General features: G+C 38.3%; 1 protein-coding gene across 4 annotated transcripts in view; it reads left to right on the top strand.

Annotated features, from left to right (window-relative positions):
• Positions 1-18376, top strand: part of ACVR1C (activin A receptor type 1C) — a 93512-nt gene that overhangs the window by 54628 nt on the left and 20508 nt on the right. For 2 of the 4 annotated variants that reach the window (XM_025404761.1, XM_025404762.1), the window contains exons 3-4: positions 11978-12217; positions 17873-18103. The exons of 1 other annotated variant lie outside the window; for it this stretch is intronic. In XM_025404761.1, the coding sequence (XP_025260546.1) occupies positions 11978-12217; positions 17873-18103 (471 nt within the window). The remainder of the gene's footprint in view (positions 1-11977; positions 12218-17872; positions 18104-18376) is intronic. One more of the 4 variants, XM_025404763.1, reaches the window with a different exon arrangement.

The raw sequence follows: 18376 nt of genomic DNA, 5'->3' as shown, positions 1-18376 counted from the left end.
TAATGTTAAACATTAAGAGTCTGCTATGGTCTGAATATGTTCCCCCTAAATTCATATGTTGAAATTCTAACCTCTAAGGTGATAGTACTAGAAAGTAGCAGTCTTTTGACTTGATTAGGTCAAGAGGGTGGAGCTCTCATGAATGAGACTAGCGCCCTCATAAAATGGGTCCAAGGGAGCTCCTTTGCTCCCTCCACCATAAGAGGACACAGGGAGAAGGTGCCATCTATGAACCAGAAAGCAGCCCTTCACCAAACATGGAATCTGCTGGCATGTTGATCTCAGACTTCCTGCCTCCAGAACTATGATAAATAAATTTCTGTTCTTTATAAGTTACCCAGTGTATGCTATTTTGCAGAATGGATGAAGATAAAGTTTTAATATAAAAATCCAGATTCCTGGCTGGTCTTGAAAATTCAGAAGATACGACATCCTTGAAGTCTCATGCTATCAGTTGGCCGAAGCTGAATAGTGACTGACTCTTCTGTGTGGGCCGTGGGCTTTTCTTATTTCATTCATTCATTGATGATGTATTGTGCTTATATCCACTGGCCTAGAGTTCCCACTATCAATAGTTTAGTTATATTTTAGCATAGTTGAGTTGTTCTGTTTAATACAATTTTGTATGTTACTTCCTTAATATTAGACAAGTATTTTTTTCCTATGTGAAGGAATCCCATTTTGTTGCTTGGTTCCTCTATGGCTGGGTTGTATTTTGGTTTGTGACAGAACTGATTTCTGTAGACTCTGGGTAATAGCAGAGACATGCTCAGAGAAATCATGATGATGTCAAATAGCACCAAGAGCACCTTAAAATTGTCTGTGAAAATTCATCCAGAATAAGATCAGGAAGACTGGGCTAGAGAAGCTGGCACTTTTTAGGGTTAATTTTGATAAGAATTGCTACTTAGTTCATGCTTGCACTAATTACAGCCCTTCATATGGAAATAGACTATTCAACAAAAAAAAAACCCTTCAAATTCCAGTTATCTTTGTTCCCATTTTGCTACCAAAACATACAGTGCTTAAAAGGGTAAGTGTTGTAATAATTTCTGATTTTTCCCTCCAGATTTCAATATACTACTTTAATAATGCCATTATATTTTTCACTAATTCAAATAATTACTTTAATAAAGAAAATATGACAAAACATTAAAATGTGGGTGCTTTATTAACTTCAGTACAATTTCTGCCTTCCTGTTCTGTTCTCAATTGCATAAAGAGGAAAAGGAAAATTGATAATTTATATCAATTGTGGTAGGTATATAATACATATTGATTAGGCACATGTCTAAATTAGACTTTTTAAACCAAACCAAAGTTTGCATTTGGAAGAAGATAAGCTGCCAAAACATTAAAATCAAATTTATAAAAAACTAATAATTGTAAAGCAAGCTGTAATTATAAGAATTGCAGACTCAGAAAGTGAGTGTTATTCTTTTGGGAGTTTAAAAGTCTTGTTATTTTCATTCCTCTTAGAAGACTCGTTGTTTCTTAACTTTCTTCTGGTTTTCTATTTGATACATAAATTCATTGCTCTAGTCAGGCAAAGGTGACATGTACATGCTGAGAAATGCTCACGGGACCCGTTGTGGAATTGTTCTGCCATCACACGAACAAATCCAGTTATAGCTCACTCTCTGGGGACTCTGGCTTTTTTCCCCCCTAAAATGAAAGGTGCTATGATTTTTATTGTTTCGAAAGTGCTCTGAAATATAAGCATCTAAAAGTCAGACTTGTGTTTTAAAGTTTAATATAGGAGGCATTTCTTGTCTCCAGAAACAAGTACACTGATTTACATTATGAAATTTTGTTCATAGAGATGTAATAGGAAATTGAAAGCAAAGTTTATAGCTAATTCTAAATTGAGGATTTTACATTATATAAGACTTTACTCTCTCAGTTATTTAAATACCATTACTTTATTATTATTATTATTATTATACTTTAAGTTCTAGGGTACATGTGCATAACGTGCAGGTTTGTTACATATGTATACTTGTGCCATGTTGGTGTGCTGCACCCATCAACTCGTCAGCACCCATCAACTCGTCATTTACATCAGGTATAACTCCCAATGCAATCCCTCCCCCCTCCCCATGATAGGCCCCGGTGTGTGATGTTTTTTACTCAAATATTTTTGAGATGATTATTACGTATAGGACATTGAGCTATATGTAAGCTATACGTGAGCTAGGCCAAAATGTAATTATCTCACATCAGTTTTTTCGAAGTGAACAAGCTGCTTTGTGTGAATATATTAGCTGTGGGAGAAGTTATGCTAGCATAGACTTTAGGACAGAGAAGTATAACTTTCCCCTGTCATCAATATTTTAAGTGTCTTCTGTGAATAACACTCTGTATTATGTGCTGGGGAAACAGAGAGATTGAGATATGGATGCTGCTCCAAAGACTTTAATTTTTTTTTATGTAAAGGGTTGATTTAAGAAAAAAGGAACCCTAAAACATTTCTTGAATAATTACTATCTAAGTTCTTTACAGACATGCATTATTTGAGAATATGTGTTTTGATAACAAAGATTAAGAGACTATCATTTCTGCTAGGTATGTGTCCTGAAATTAAGAACACTGATTATGGAACCTATTTATATTCTGTTTACATTTTATTAAGCTTACCTCTGCTTGAGTGAAAGTTCTTCATACTTTTTATGACAACGATTATATTATTTAATCCAAGAATGTTTCTTTAAAGCATAAAAATGTTATTCTTCTTAAATTCCAATGCTAATGGATGAAAGAAGATTTGCAGCCTCTTGATGTTTGTCATTTACTCCCAGAAAACCAGCAGCACAAGGAGAACACATACAGGAAATATTTTTATGTGTGGCACTCCATTATGAAACCTAGCCAGAAGAAGATAGTTTATGCAAATAGCCATTTATAGACTGAGCACCAAACAATGGAATGGCCCATCAATAGCTCTTTTGATTCAGTTAAAAGGGAGACATAATTATCATGTTATTTCTGCCTCTGTCATGGCTTGATTTGATCTCTGGATTAGAAAATCTTCTGCCCTTATTCAGTATGTAAGGGTCATATTGATCCCAAATAACGCCTCTGACATAATCATGTTTGCTGTTTGCAAAAGGGAGGCCATTTGCTGCATGGCAAATGGAGCATAGCATGTTGGAGGGATCTAAGCGAATTAACTTGTAATTGGATGATTCTTGATGAAACTTACAATGGTCACTGTGAAGAAGTGACCATTGTAAGGGAAGGAAGTCAAGGATGGGAGAGTGAAGGGGGTATCTGCCTGCAACCAGTGAGTGCAGATTTACACGAGAGGAGTAGACAAAAAAATTGATGTTTGTGACTTAGTTTCTTAGCCCATTCTACTTTAAATGCCTATCAAAGTGCAGTTACATATTCTTTTATGAATGTTCCATTCATCATGAATGAAATATCTCATAATCTTTTTCTTATTTCCCTCCTCCCCCACTCTTTTTTTATTTTTAAAAGAATTTTACTTTAAATTCTGGGATACACGTGCAGAACAGGCAGGTTTGTTACATAGGTATACGTGTGCCATGGTGCTTTGCTGCACCTATCAACCCATTATCTAGGTTTTAAGCCCCACATGCATTGGCTATTTGTCCTAATGCTCTCCCTCCCATTACCCCCCACCCTCTGACAGGTCCTGGTATGTGTGTTCGCCTCCCAGTGTCCATGTGTTCTCATTGTTCAGTTCCCACTTAATAAGTGAGAATATGTGGTGTTTGATTTTCTGTTCCTGTATTAGTTTGCTGAGGATGATGGCCTTCAGCTTCATCCATTTCCCTGCAAATGACATGATCTCATTCCTTCTTATGGCTGCATAGTATTCCATGGTGTATATGTACCACATTTTCTTTATCTGTTCTATCATTGATGGGCATTTGGGTTGGTGCCATGTCTTTGCTATTGTAAATAGTGCTGTATTAAACATAATGTGTGCGTGTGTCTTTATAGTAGAATGGTTTATATTCCTTTGGATATATACCCAGTAAGGGGATTGCTGGGTCAAATGGTATTCCTGGTTCTAGATCCTTGAGGAATTGCCACACTGTCTTCCACAGTGGTTGAACTAATTTACATTCCCACCAACAGTGTAAAAGCATTCCTATTTCTCCATAGCCTTGCCAGCATCTGTTGTTTCTTGACTTCATAATCACCATTCTGACTGGCATGAGATGGTATCTCATTGTGATTTTGATTTACATTTCTCTAATGATTAATGATGTTGAGCCTTTTTTCATATGCTTATTACCTGCATGAAGGTCTTCTTCTGAGAAGTGTCTGTTCATATCCTTTGCCTACTTTCTGATGGGATTGTTTGTTTTTTTCTTGTAAACTTGTTTAGGTTCCTTGTAGATTCTGGATACTGGACCTTTGTCCAATGGGTGGATTGCAAAAATTTCCTCCCATTCTGTAGGTTGCCTGTTCACTCTGATGATAGTTTCTTTTGCTGTGCAGAAGCTCTTAGTTTAATTAGATCTTATTTGTCAATTTTGGCTTTTGTTGCAATTACTGTTGGCATTTTCATCATGAAATCTTTGCCCATGCCTATGTCCTGAATGGTATTTCCCAGGTTTTCCTCTAGGGTTTTTATGGTTTTCGGTTTTACATTTAAGTCTTTAATCCATCTTGAGTTAATTTTTGTATAATGTGTAAGGAAGGGGTCCAGTTTTAGTTTTCTGCATGTGGCCAGCCAGTTCTCCCAGCACAATTGTTAAATAGGGACTCTTTTCCCCATTGCTTGTTTTTGTCAGGTTTGTCAAAGATCAGATGGTTGTAGATGTGTAGTGTTATTTCTGATATCTCTGTTCTGTTCTATTGGTCTGTATGTCTGTTTTGGTACCAGTACCATGCTGTTTTGGTTACTGTAGCCTTGCAGTATGGTTTGAAGTCAGGTAGCATGATGCCTCCAGCTTTGTTCTTTTTGCTTTGGATTGTCTTGGCCATACAGGCTATTTTTGGGTTCCATATGAAATTTAAAGTAGTTTTTTCTAATTCTGTGAAGAATGTCAATGGTAGTTTGATGGGAATAGCATTGAATCTATAGATTAATTTAGGCAGCATGGCCATTTTCATGATATTGATTCTTCCTATCCATGAGCATGGAATGTTTTTACATTTGTTTGTGTCCTCTCTTATTTACTTGAGCAGTGGTTTGTAGTTCTCCTTCAAGGTCCTTCACATTCCTTGTTAGCTGTATTCCTAGGTATTTTATTCTCTTTGTAGCAATTGTGAATGGGAGTGTATTCTTAATTTGGCTCTCTGCTTGTCTGTTGTTGGTGTGTAGGGATGCTTGTGATTTTTCCACATTGATTTTGTATCCTGAGACTTTGCTGAGGTTGTTTATTAGCTTAAGAAGTTTTTTGGGCTGAAATGATGGAGTTTTCTAAATATAGAATTATGTCATCTGCAGACAGACAGTTTGACTTCCTCTCTTCCTATTCGAATAGCTTTATTTCTTTCTTTTGCCTGATTGCCCTGGCCAGAACTTCCAATACTATGTTCAGTAAGACTGGTGAGAGAGAGCATTCTTGTTTTGTGCTGGTTTTCAAAGGGAATGCTTTCAGCCTTTGCCCATTCAGTATGACATTGGCCATGGGGTTGTCGTAAATAGCTCTTATTATTTTAACATATCTTCCCTGTATACCTACTTTATTGAGGGTTTTTAACATCAAGGGATGTTGGATTTTATAGAAGGCCTTTTCTGCATCTATTGAGATAATCATGTGCTTTTGTCATTGGTTTTGTTTACGTGATGGATTACATTTATTGATTTGCATATGTTGAACTAGCCTTGCATCCCAGGGATGAAGCTGACTTGATCGTAATAGTTAAGCTTTTTGATGTGCTGCCATTTGCTTAGCCAGTATTTTATTGAGGATTTTTGCATTGATGTTCATCAGGGATATTGGCCTGAAGTTTTCTTTTTTTTGTTGTATCTCTGCCAGGTTTTGGTATCAGGATGATGCTGGCATCATAAAGTGAGTTAGGGAGGAGTCCCTCTTTTTCAATTGTTTGGAATAGTTTCAGAAGGAATGGAACCAGCTCCTCTCTGTACGTCTGGTCCTGGGCTTTTTTTTTTTTTGGTTGGTAGGCTTTGTATTACTGACTCAATTTCACAACTTGTTATTGGTCTATTCAGGGATTCAACTTCCTGGTTTAGTCTTGGGCCTCCTCCCCCAATCTTAAAGTTTTCTCCATGTATGTATGTATGTGTTTGTGTACATATATATACACACACATATATATACACACTTTTTAAAATGTATGTGTGTATATATATATACACACACACTTTTTTTTTTTTTTTTTGAGACAAAGCATCTCCAGCAATATTCCCTTTTGGTTCGTGTGTTACCTGAGAACATTTCAAAGTCACAAGCTGGAGAAGGAAATGCTTTATTTTTTATGGGTGAAGGGGAGTGAGAAAGCAGTTGAAGACTTGATATTAATAGTTATACCTTCATGAATTGGACCTTGCAAAATGTTATCTTTTTACTTGGGAAAAACTATTAATAATAGGAGGGAGAGTGTTTTTTTTTTGTTTTTTTTTTTTTTTTTTTTGAGACGGAGTCTCGCTCTGTTGCCCAGGCTGGAGTGCAGTGGCGCGATCTCAGCTCACTGCAAGCTCCGCCTCCCGGGTTTACGCCATTCTCCTGCCTCAGCCTCCCGAGTAGCTGGGACTACAGGCGCCCGCCACCGCGCCTGGCTAGTTTTTTGTATTTTTTAGTAGAGACGGGGTTTCACCGTGTTAGCCAGGATGGTCTCGATCTCCCAACCTCGTGATCCGCCCGTCTCGGCCTCCCAAAGTGTTGGGATTACAGGCTTGAGCCACCGCGCCCGGCAGGGAGAGTGGTTTTAATGCAAAATGACAGTGACATTTGGGATGGAAGCACTAACCTTGAAAGGTTTTACAAGAATGGACTTTATTTGGATGAAGGTCTCTGGTTTGTTTGTTTGTTTCTAAACAATTTTCCAGCAGGACATATCTCTTCACTCCCTCTATTCTCAGAGGGTTTCTAATATGTCACTCCATTGTAATGCTTTGGTTTTCAGTCAGCTGATTGCCATTTTAATATAGTGGGGAAATGTGTCTGTAATTTGAAATGTAGCTATTATACTAGAAGATTTCCATGCCAGTAGTCCATATGATTATTTGAAGCAATTGATCAAGTACACACCTCCACTTCTAAGTGTGAGCAAAAGTTCTGAGAAGGAATTTAGAGGAAAGAGATTTTATTCTAGTAAACAGTTTGCAAACTGGGTAGAAATAGCCCTCAGCATAAACTGAAGGTGCATTCCAGAGAATAAAGGCAGGGTTTGTTTGGCTTTTATAGAGAAAGTTCCCATTTAGGTTTTCAGTCAGGTCCTCCTATGAAAATGAAAGATTAGAAGTTGCTTAGTTCTGATTGGTTGATGCAGGCCACAGTCTATTGGTTGATTCAGGTAACATGGGCAAGAACAGTTAATTATGAAAGTTTCAAAGTTAAGCAGATGTATGGCTTTTCTGGGAACTCACAGTATGTGTGTAACCTCTAGTCAGCAAATGGCCACTTGGTTCTATTTTAAATTTAGGTCCTGTTTGCCACTCAGGATTCATCTTGAGGGATTGACTTTTTCAGGTTCACATAGCCATCTCCTGCTTATAGCATATGCTAAGGAAATGTAAATTAATTAAGTTGAAGGTCATGTAAATCTCATAAACATCAATATTTTCTCATACTTTCAATAAAGAAGGAGCAGGGAAGGAAATGTGGGGATGATGTCTACATTGTCTTATCTTTTTCTTTTCATCTTGAGGCGCTCCTTAAAGCAAGAAATAGGAAGTAGTGAGGAGGTAATGGGAATAGTAAACTGTTCTGGGAGAAGCTGCTGCATCTAAACTAAGTCTTCACTTGGACAGTGGCAACCAGTGGTGACTTTCACAACCACCAGTTCCACGCAAGTCTCCAGGGAGAGTTGCAAAAGTCACAAAGATAAATTAAAAATTTCCTTCCTTCCTTCTTCCTTCCTTCCCTCCCTCCCTCTCTCCTTCCCTCCCTCCCTCCTTCTTTTCTTCCTTCCCTCCCTGCCTTCTTGCTTCTTTCCCTCTTTCCTTCCTTCCTTCCTTCCTTCCTTCCTTCCTTCCTTCCTTCCTTCCTTCCTTCCTTCCTTCCTTCCTTCCTTCCTTCCTTCCTTCCTTCCCTCCCTCCCTCCCTTCTCCCCTCCCTCCGTCCTTCTTTTCTTCCTTCCCTCCTTGTCTTCTTGCTTCCCTCTCTCCTTCCTTCCTTCCTCTTTCCTTCCTTCCTTCCTTCCTCTTTCCTTCCTTCCCTCTCTCCTTCTCTCCCTTCCCCCTTCTCTTCCTGCTATCTTGTTAATACTTCCTTCCCTTGCATTTTCTCAGTTTAACATATTGTAGGGCTTATTTTGGGGAAATATTTGTCAGCTAGGCCCTCACCCTTTCTGGGTTAGTGCTTTTTTCTCATTTTCCCCATCCTCTTCAATCTAATTTTCTAAGGAGTGAAATGACTTGAATTAACAATGCAGCCCTCCTCCCACCTCACTTTTGGGATTTAACATGTCCCTCCATGGAGCTGCTAATTCCATGGAGAATGCATCTCACTTGGCACAGAAAATCCCCTAAATTGCAAAGCATATAAATAATAAGAGTTTTCCTGTGATCAAGAATATAAGAAAAATTAATATGTTCATTAAAGTTAGCTATTATTGAAACCTATTCTCAGCTGCATGATTGTTTTCTTGTACCATGATTCGCTGGATGTAGACTACAGTTTTTTTTTTTTTTCATTTATCTCCTCTAGTGATTATCATCAGCATTACGTTTAAAGCATAGTTTTACAAATGTTTGCTTTTAAAATTCCTCAGTGTTTAAGGAGTTCTTCCAGAGTGGTGTTGCTAGACTTTTTCTAGCTGAGTAATCTTTTTTCTTTACTGACTCATATTGGTAAATTTGTTCACAAAAGTAGAAACATTGTTCATCTATAATAAACATCTCTGAGAGCCATAGCCATTGCTAGAGTGGTGTACTTTTATGGAGATTATTCTATTTTTAGGGTTGCTGACCTTTTGCTTTTTTATTAGTTGCTATAGTGATGATCTGAGCTCTGCTTAATAGAGCTTTACAAAAATGATGACGATCAATAAGCTTGTTAATGCTAATGTTTTATTGATGGTTCCTAATAACACATATCAAAATAAAATTTAGTGATGTAATTGTATTCAATAGTGGAATTGTGTATTTAAAAACACGTTTAAGTAGATGTTTATGTAAGATGCAGGAGATTAAATGCATTCTGTGGCTTTTTTAGAAAAACTGGAATACCTTTGTGCAGACATAAAAATATAGAGACAGTTTGAAAGATCATTGTGAAATACACAATTTTAGAACAGCAAACTTCAGAAGTTGGAAGTACCGTGGCTAATGATTACTAAAACAAAGTCAAGTCAGAGAATTCTTTTAGTACCTATTCTAAGAACACTGTAGGCCAATTTCTCCTCATATGCACCTGTATAACTACTAATGATTTCAGAGGAATTCTGAAACACTCAGGGAAGAAAAGTTGGTAATCAGTTAAAATTCACTAGGCAAAGTAGTAGAACAGCACGGATTATGATCGTTTCTGAAGTTCACTTAACAATTTTAAATATTTTACTTACTGATAGTAGATAAACTACTATCTTTGACATTATAGTGAAATTTCTATGAACACATTTGTGAGGAATTTGATTCTTTTTCCTTCAGAATTAAATAATATTTGTTTTCAGTGATAGTCATGTATTTTTTGACACATTGTAGGTAAAGTGTAAGAACATCTAAGATATTAAGCTCTTTAGCATTGTCAGTGCAAAGGAGGACATCTGGGGAATGGCGAAACTATCAAGGCCCATTATCATTGCCATTTGTTTAGATGCCCTGGTGCTGGTGTCAGGCTATTGATTTCCAAGCATAGTCTCCCATTCTTTGGTCTGTGAGGAATCAGCTGGGGAGGCAGTTTGCCAAAGGTTCACAGCAAGAAGATGGCAGCCCACAGGTGGAGCTGGTGTCTCTGTCTCTAAAACCTGGATTCCTCTCCTTCTCCTTGATGTTTGAGAACCTAAGTCTCTTCAATTCTGTTCCCATAGTCTATCAAATATGCTGTAAGATTTATTAAAAACAAAAATCAACACCACAGTAGTAGGACAAAGGGATGAAATGGGATTGATGCAGAGGCTATCTTTAGTCAATGAAAAGGAAATGAACAATGTGTCAGTTTCAAGTGTCAAAATAACTTCTTTGAAAACCACAGGAAATTATCTGTCATCATAGATTTTTCATGTATCACTTTTTTTTCTAAATTAAAAAAAGATTTCTTAAATGCAAGATGAAGTTTAAGCAAAAAAAAAATTGGCTTCATGTGTTTTTAAAATTAGAATCACAAATTTAATTATATCCTTATGTTACTTGGTTTCAATGATCACATTTATTTTTCTAAAATGAAAAGTCTTGTCTCTTATAGGAACACCACTAGTAGAACTTTTAGTGATTCTGTCATTGAAGAACTATTTACTGATCATCTACTATGTGTCAGGCATTATTGTAAACACTGGACATATGGCTGGGAACAAAGCAGGCAGACTTCTTCCTCTCCCAAAGCTTATGTCTTCTGGAGGGAACTGGGTAATCAATAAATGAGTATGTGATGTGTTAGGTGGTGATCAGAGCTAGGATTTAAAATCAAGCAGGACAAGGGTCTTGAGAGTGTACAGGGAATGGGAACGAAGTGCTATTTTAGGTAAGGTTGTCAGCCAACACCACGGTCTCCCAACTGGCTTCTTGCATTAGGTTTCTAATTGGCCTATTCACGTTTATTCTTGCTTCTCTAGTGTCTATTCACACAGCAGCCACTCAGAATAAAAGTTAGATCATGCTTCTCACCTACCAAAACCCTGAAACAACTTTTTAGAATAAAATTCACAGTCCTTTTCTTTTTTTTTTTTTTTTTAGTAGAGACGGGGTTTCACCGTGTTAGCCAGGATGGTCTCGATCTTCTGACCTCGTGATCCGCCCGTCTCGGCCTCCCAAAGTGCTAGGATTACCACAGTCCTTTTCTTAATCCTTTTCATCCCACCATCATTCCCTCTCTCTTCCCTGCTTCATTTTTTTTTTTTTTTTGTAGCACCATTCTTTCTTGCTTTTGTGTTAAACATCTGTTTAGTAGATGAGTGAGAACATATATGACTCAAGAACAGGAATTTGGGCTCTTTCCTCACCATTGTATATCCAGCACCTGGAATAGCAGCAACACATTGCAAGAGCCCAATAATTATTTCGGCATGAAAGAATGAATGTACATACTTTAAAAGTGGACTACTGTGGCCAGGCATGGTGGCTCACGCCTGTAATCTCAGCACTTTGGGAGGCTGAGGTGGGTGGATCACCTGAGGTCAGGAGTTTGAGACCAGCCTGGCCAACATGGTGAAACTCTGTCTCTAATAAAAATACAAAAATTAGCCGGGTGTGGTGGTGGGCGCCTGTAGTCTCAGCTACTCAGGAGGCTGAGGCAGGAGAATGGCTTGAACCTGGGAGGTGGAGGTTGCAGTGAGCCCAGATTGCACCCCTGCACTCCAGCCTGGGTGATAGAGTGAAAAAAAAAAAAGTGTACTGCTGAATAATGGAGGAAAAATAGTAGATAGAAAAGAGTGAAATGCTTCAGAGATCGTAAAACAGATCCCATGTGCTAGTTTCCAGTATCCTAATCATATTTCTTATTGTCACCTGCCATAACCATTCCTAGCTGCAGCCTAATCTCATTTCTTTTTCTCCATCTTTTCTTATACCACAGAGAGCCTTTACCAATGAACATAAGTACATACTGTGTAGCTGCATATTCTGGATGTGAAATTTTGGTGATTGCAATTCCAATTCCAAAAATACTTAAAATGGGTTGATTTATGGTCATGTTCTTTCTTCTTTAAACTTTAGCATCACCAAATGCCCCAAAACTTGGACCCATGGAGCTGGCCATCATTATTACTGTGCCTGTTTGCCTCCTGTCCATAGCTGCGATGCTGACAATATGGGCATGCCAGGGTCGACAGTGCTCCTACAGGAAGAAAAAGAGACCGAATGTGGAGGAACCACTCTCTGAGTGCAACCTGGTAAATGCTGGAAAAACCCTGAAAGATCTGATTTATGATGTAACTGCCTCTGGATCTGGCTCTGGTATGTTACCATTGTCCATTTTTTCATAAGCAAACTCTTTATTTAAAAGTAAATAAAAACTTTTTAACAAAAGGGCCCAAATACTATGAATTCCATCTTGAAAGGACACATGGTGAGCTCTGGTATAGGAACTCCTTTTAGTACCTGAAGTAGAGAAAAACCATTGTGGCCTATAGAATTAAGTCTTCTCAGTTGCTTTTTGTAACTTTAGGTGTCCAGATTCTTATGTTCACTTTCCTTCAGAATTTATTTCTGAAGCAAGAAAGCAGTTTCCTTTCTCTCCTCCCTACCTCCCCCTATTATGGTTACTAACAATCACTGTTGCTTTCTTGGTAATGTTTTATGGACACAAAAGAGTTAGGGTTGTAGTATTTAAGGTGTTGAGTTCTGAGGGAACGATGTTGGTTATACAAAGTAGTGTTCTTTGAGCACTTTTGCTTGTGGTTATGAGGATTTTCAGAATCTATAGACACCCCCTGGGATATGTGTGAAGCTAACAGGGAACACACCTGAAATTAAATCAAGAATATGTTCTTAAAGCAAAGAAACAGAAGATTAAAGACAGCAGTGCAGCATTCCTGTGCTGGCTTTTGCTGGCTACAGTTGTATATTAATAACTCTCTTCCTCTTTAATGGAACTCCAGAACCCCAGGTAAAGCATTCAAAGTACCAGGCTGTATTATAGCCTAAATGAGCCTCTCTCACAACACAAAGCATTTGAAGTTTGTTTTTTTTTTTTTTTTTTTTTCCAGGAGGTTGAGGTTAGTGGGAAGACAATTTTTCCCAGAGTAACAAACTCCATAAAATGGTAGGGGATTCTATATATATATATCCGGAAATCCTGCTAGCTCATGGTTTACGGAAATAGGAACAAGAGTAACCCTAGGTGAACCACTTCAGAGGCCCCTGCATCTCTTCTTGTTTTGGAAGGATCATTAAGATTGTAGCCCAACATTTTGAAGAACTCCCTTGCCAATGGCTTTCAGGAAAATCCACGCAGACACAATTAACAGAGGTAGGGGACAGAGGGGTGATAACATCTCTATGTGCATCCATATTTAGCGTGAAGCAGCTTTGTATTCATCAGAAAAGAAAAGCATAATCGAACCCAGAGAGTTTGCTCCTTCTGGGGCAAAATCACCTGGCCCCCCACTGACAAAGTCTAAATGTTTACACCATCACTGTACACATTAGGTAGCATCTTTCTTTTTTTTTTTTTTTTTTTTTTTTTGAGACGGAGTCTCGCTCTGTCGCCCAGGCTGGAGTGCAGTGGCCGGATCTCAGCTCACTGCAAGCTCCGCCTCCCAGGTTCACGCCATTCTCCTGCCTCAGCCTCCAGAGTAGCTGGGACTACAGGCGCCCGCCACCTCGCCCGGCTAGTTTTTTGTATTTTTTAGTAGAGACAGGGTTTCACCGGGTTAGCCAGGATGGTCTCGATCTCCTGACCTTGTGATCCGCCCGTCTCGGCCTCCCAAAGTGCTGGGATTACAGGCTTGAGCCACCGCGCCCGGCCTTAGGTAGCATCTTTCAAGGGAAGAATACTGGTAAGAAAACTCCCAAACTGCAAAGTTTTAAAAACCGGAAATTAAATTAAATTAAATTATTGGCTAGAAGACTGGCATGTTCCTTCCTTCCTTCCTTCCTTCCTTCCTCCCTCCCTCCCTCCCTTCCTTCTCTCTCTCTCCCCTCTTTCTTTCCTTCCTTCTTCCCTCCCTCCCTCCCTCCCTTCCTTCCTTCTCTCTCTCTCTCTCCCCTCTTTCTTTCCTTCCTTCTTCCCTCCCTCCCTCCCTCCCTCCCTCCCTCCTTCCTTTCCTTCCTTCCTTCCTTCCTTCCCTCCCTCTCCTCTCCTCTCCTCTCCTCTCCCCTCCCCTCCCCTCCCCTCCCCTCTCCTCTCCTCTTTTCTTTTCCAGATTCTCACCCTGTTACCCAGGCTGGAGTGCAGTGGTGCTATCTTGGCTCACTGCTACGTCTCCCTCCTGGGTTCCAGTGATTCTCTTACCTCAGCCTCCCAAGTAGCTAGGATTATAGGTGTGCCCCACTACACCTGGCTAATTTTTGCATTTTTAGTAGAGATGGGGTTTCACCATGTTGTCCAGGCTCATCTCAAACTCCTAAACTCAAGTGATCTGCCTGCCTCGGTCACCCAAAGTGCTGGGATTACAGGTGTGAGCCAATGCATCAGACAGATTTTTCTTTAAAATTAAAACTTGATATTCAATACTCTTTCCTTATTTGACTCTGACACTTTGAGGCCCACTGTGCCTTGATTTCTTGAATATTGACAACATTCTAGGCACAAAGACCTCTGATTTATGGCAAGTTTCTTGAAACCTTATATGATTTCTTTATAAGGTTCAAGAGGTTACATAACTCTCTGCTTAATCCCAATCCCCAAAAACATTTTAATTTATCTGAAGATGTTAGGTATTTTGGAGCTATTCCTTAAATACATTTAAGATAACCAAAGATTTTCCTTTCAAATGAAAGTAATTCAGATTTTAATACTAGAGATTGGGATTTAGTTTGAGAAAGTAGTAATGGACTTGGGCATAAATCAAAAATTAATATTACATTTTCTGGTGTTTTTTGCATGTTTAAACCTAAATCTGGAATTACTGATTCTGGACTCTCTCCTTATCAGATTATTCTAAGATCTCTCGTTTAAAAAAAAATAAAAAGTAGTAAATGTACCCAAGCATGGATGATTTCTTTAAATACCGATCTGAAAGAGCGTTAGGCATTTTTTTCCCCCAAAGCCAGTTGCATATGTTTGGCAGTGACCAGCAGCTGAAAGTAACAGAAGGCCTCCCTGCCTATGATAATCAGAGAATGGGTGTATCCGCAGTGAGACCTCAGTCCTAAAAACTCACCTGTAGGGAGGGGATTGGAGGAAGGGGGAGTCTGCTTCCCTCTGCTTTTCTTAATTGGCCAATAACTTTACATGTGAGACAGTTTTGTCGGATGCTGAAGAACAAAAACTGGGAAGCTTATTCTTGACCTGGTCAGGGACAAATTTCAAAGACATATATAATGCCTGCAAGAGGGGAAAATGGACTGATGAGGATGGATGGTGTCTCAGATGGCTTCCAAGAAACTGGGTAGGCTGCTGCTTTTCCCTTGTAGTATAACAATTCTGACTGATGGTGACATTATTGAAAGCTAACCTACAACCCCTGCTTAAAAGATTGAAATGAACCTACAGGGAGAAGCAAAAATCCATGTATCTTCAAATCAAATGTCTAGGTGCATACCAGAAGAATTAGATTCATTTTGGTGATTGCTTTGAAAGATACCAAAGCAAGTTTTATTGAGTTTTAATGTCTCAATGTAATTGCTGTCTTGAGTACTTTATATGTTGTTGTCTTACTTTGTTCCTGATCTGCACCACTGATTATGTACTTGATTAATTTTCTGTTTGAAAGCATAAGCTTATCTAGCTCTCTATCCATTTGTTGTGTTTTGGGTAGTGCTGGTTGTTGGTAGTGATGTTTCTGTGAATGTGTGTGTGTATGCAGATAAGACTATAGGGTAGCAGGAGGAAGGGAGAGACTGAGATTGAGATTTGACGTAATAATTGTTAGTACAACTCTTAGTGTGTGGTCAAGTAGTAAAATTGATTGTTGCCTGCAAAAACAGTCCAGGCCGGGCGTGGTGGCTCACGCCTGTAATCCCCGCACTTTGGGAGGCCGAGGTAGGTGGATCACTTGAGGTCAGGAGTTTGAGACCAGCCTGGCCAATATGGTGAAACCTCTTCTGTACTAAAAATACAAAAATTAGCCAGGCATAGTGGTGCACACCTGTAATCCCAGCTACTCAGGAGGCTGATGTGGGAGAATTGCTTGAACCTGGGAGGTGGAGATAGTAGTGAGCTGAGATCATGCTGCTGCACTCCAGCCTGACAGAGCAAGACTGCATCTCAAAAAACAAAAACAAACAAAAACAGTCCTTATAGTTTGCTTCTAGAGAGGAAGAGTTTGCACTGAAGATCCCTGTTTTAATTCTAGGTCTGCCTCTCACTAGCAGCATAATCCTGGGAAAGACTTTGATTATCGAAGGACCTCAGTTTTGCCATCTCTAAAATGATAGGGTTGAACCAGATGATTTCAAAAAAACTTTCTGCCTGTAGGGTTTTGTGACTAATTGTTGAGATCTGTAACAACAGATTTGTAGTCTGTGCTTATTTAGCCTGTGCTTATATGTTCATATGAGAACATGTGAACGAACAGTGACCCGTTTTAGGTGCAGGGACCAAAGCCCTCGCAAGGCAGGGTCATTGCTATGAGGGCTCCCTAGCTGAGTACAAAAACAGTGACTGAATGTGACTTTTCAGAATACATGTAGACTGTAACCTCTTTAACTATTTTTTCCTTTGATTTTAGAGTAATAAATATCTATTGTGGAAATAAAGAAAATGTGGAAAATTACAAAGAAGACTATCATAACTCACCCCAGTTTCACCAAGAGAAATAACCATCCTAACATTTAGCATATTTCCTCTCGAGTCTTATTTTCTGTGCATATTTTGAATAGCTAGGTACACTTATATTTATAGGAATAAAATGTACTATGCTGTTTTTATTTAATATTATAGCAAATTTTTTTTATGTTATTAAATATCTCTTCATAAGCATCATCATTATTATTGGCTCTGAGTAAGCCATCCTAAGATTAACATAATGTTAACCATTATTGAGCATGTAATAGGCCAGATACTGTGCTAGGTGCTGAACATGCTTATTAATTCTCAAATCATCTCTATGGGATGGGTAATGTTGATTATCCCCAGTTTTTCAGATGAAGAAGCTGAAGCACAGACAGGTGAAATAACTTGTGCGTGATTATCAGGTGGCAGAGCTGAAATTTGAACCCACCTGTGCTCTGAATCTCTGCACTTTATTTCACAATTATTCCATTACCTGACACTTTTACTTATTTTTTTCCTATAAATAATAATAAGATATTAAACATCTTGACATAAATTTTTCTACATTTTGCATTAGGTATTTGCGACAGAATTCTAGAGGTGGAGTTAGTAGTTCAAAGAATAGAAGCATCATACATGCATTCAGGATATATTTTCTTTGAATTTTTTTTTTGTTCCACAGAAAATATTTATTTGATATCTTATTTGACTGTATCTTGCTTTTAGTGTAATATAATTGTCTCACATCATCATTACATTTGATTCTTCACTTTCCAATTTCAGCTTGGTTTTGAAAAAATTCACAAATAATTATTTTGTACTTCCAGTTGTACCAGGAACCATACATTTTATTTTAGAGGCTAACACATTTTTTTTCTTTTTTTTTTTGCTTTTACTCTTGTGTACTTAGTAACCTGACTGGCTTTGATGGGCAAATGAAGGAGATTTCCAGCAATTCTTGGAAATCAGATATCTGCAGCAGCAGGCTATGTTCAAAAAATTTTTACTTTGAATACGAGAAGACAAATTCATATTCATAATTTGAAGTATTTTTTCCAGCATGCTTTGACATTAAATAAGTTTGCTACAATGGTACTTATTCCTTCAAAATAGACAAAATTATTAAAGCACTTAAATATTTGCTTTTTTAAAATCTGAAAACAGCGATTATTATGACAGTTTTTTTTCTGGCATTTGTGTTTAATCATCAATTCCATCTTTTCTTTGGTTAGGTCTACCTCTGTTGGTTCAAAGGACAATTGCAAGGACGATTGTGCTTCAGGAAATAGTAGGAAAAGGTAGATTTGGTGAGGTGTGGCATGGAAGATGGTGTGGGGAAGATGTGGCTGTGAAAATATTCTCCTCCAGAGATGAAAGATCTTGGTTTCGTGAGGCAGAAATTTACCAGACGGTCATGCTGCGACATGAAAACATCCTTGGTTTCATTGCTGCTGACAACAAAGGTATTTCCAATCTAATGGTGTTCAACAAGTGAAAAAATGTTGTCTAGTATCAGATAAGAAATTAAATTCATCTCTTTGTTTTAATAAAGTCTATATGAAAGTCTAATTTGTATAAAATCCTTTCCTCTTTCCCACAGATAAATGTACATAACCATACAATGAAGCAGGGCAAATGAGTGATAGGAAATCATGATGTCCAGATAGCCAGGGTGGTGCTTAAAATGTTTGCTGACTTGTTTGGTGCAGGAACCAACTAATCAGAACAGAAGCCTC

The sequence above is a fragment of the Theropithecus gelada genome, chromosome 12 (genome assembly GCF_003255815.1).
Source record: "Theropithecus gelada isolate Dixy chromosome 12, Tgel_1.0, whole genome shotgun sequence".
Taxonomy (NCBI): domain Eukaryota; kingdom Metazoa; phylum Chordata; class Mammalia; order Primates; family Cercopithecidae; genus Theropithecus; species Theropithecus gelada.
This window is presented reverse-complemented; position numbering and strand designations above follow the sequence as displayed.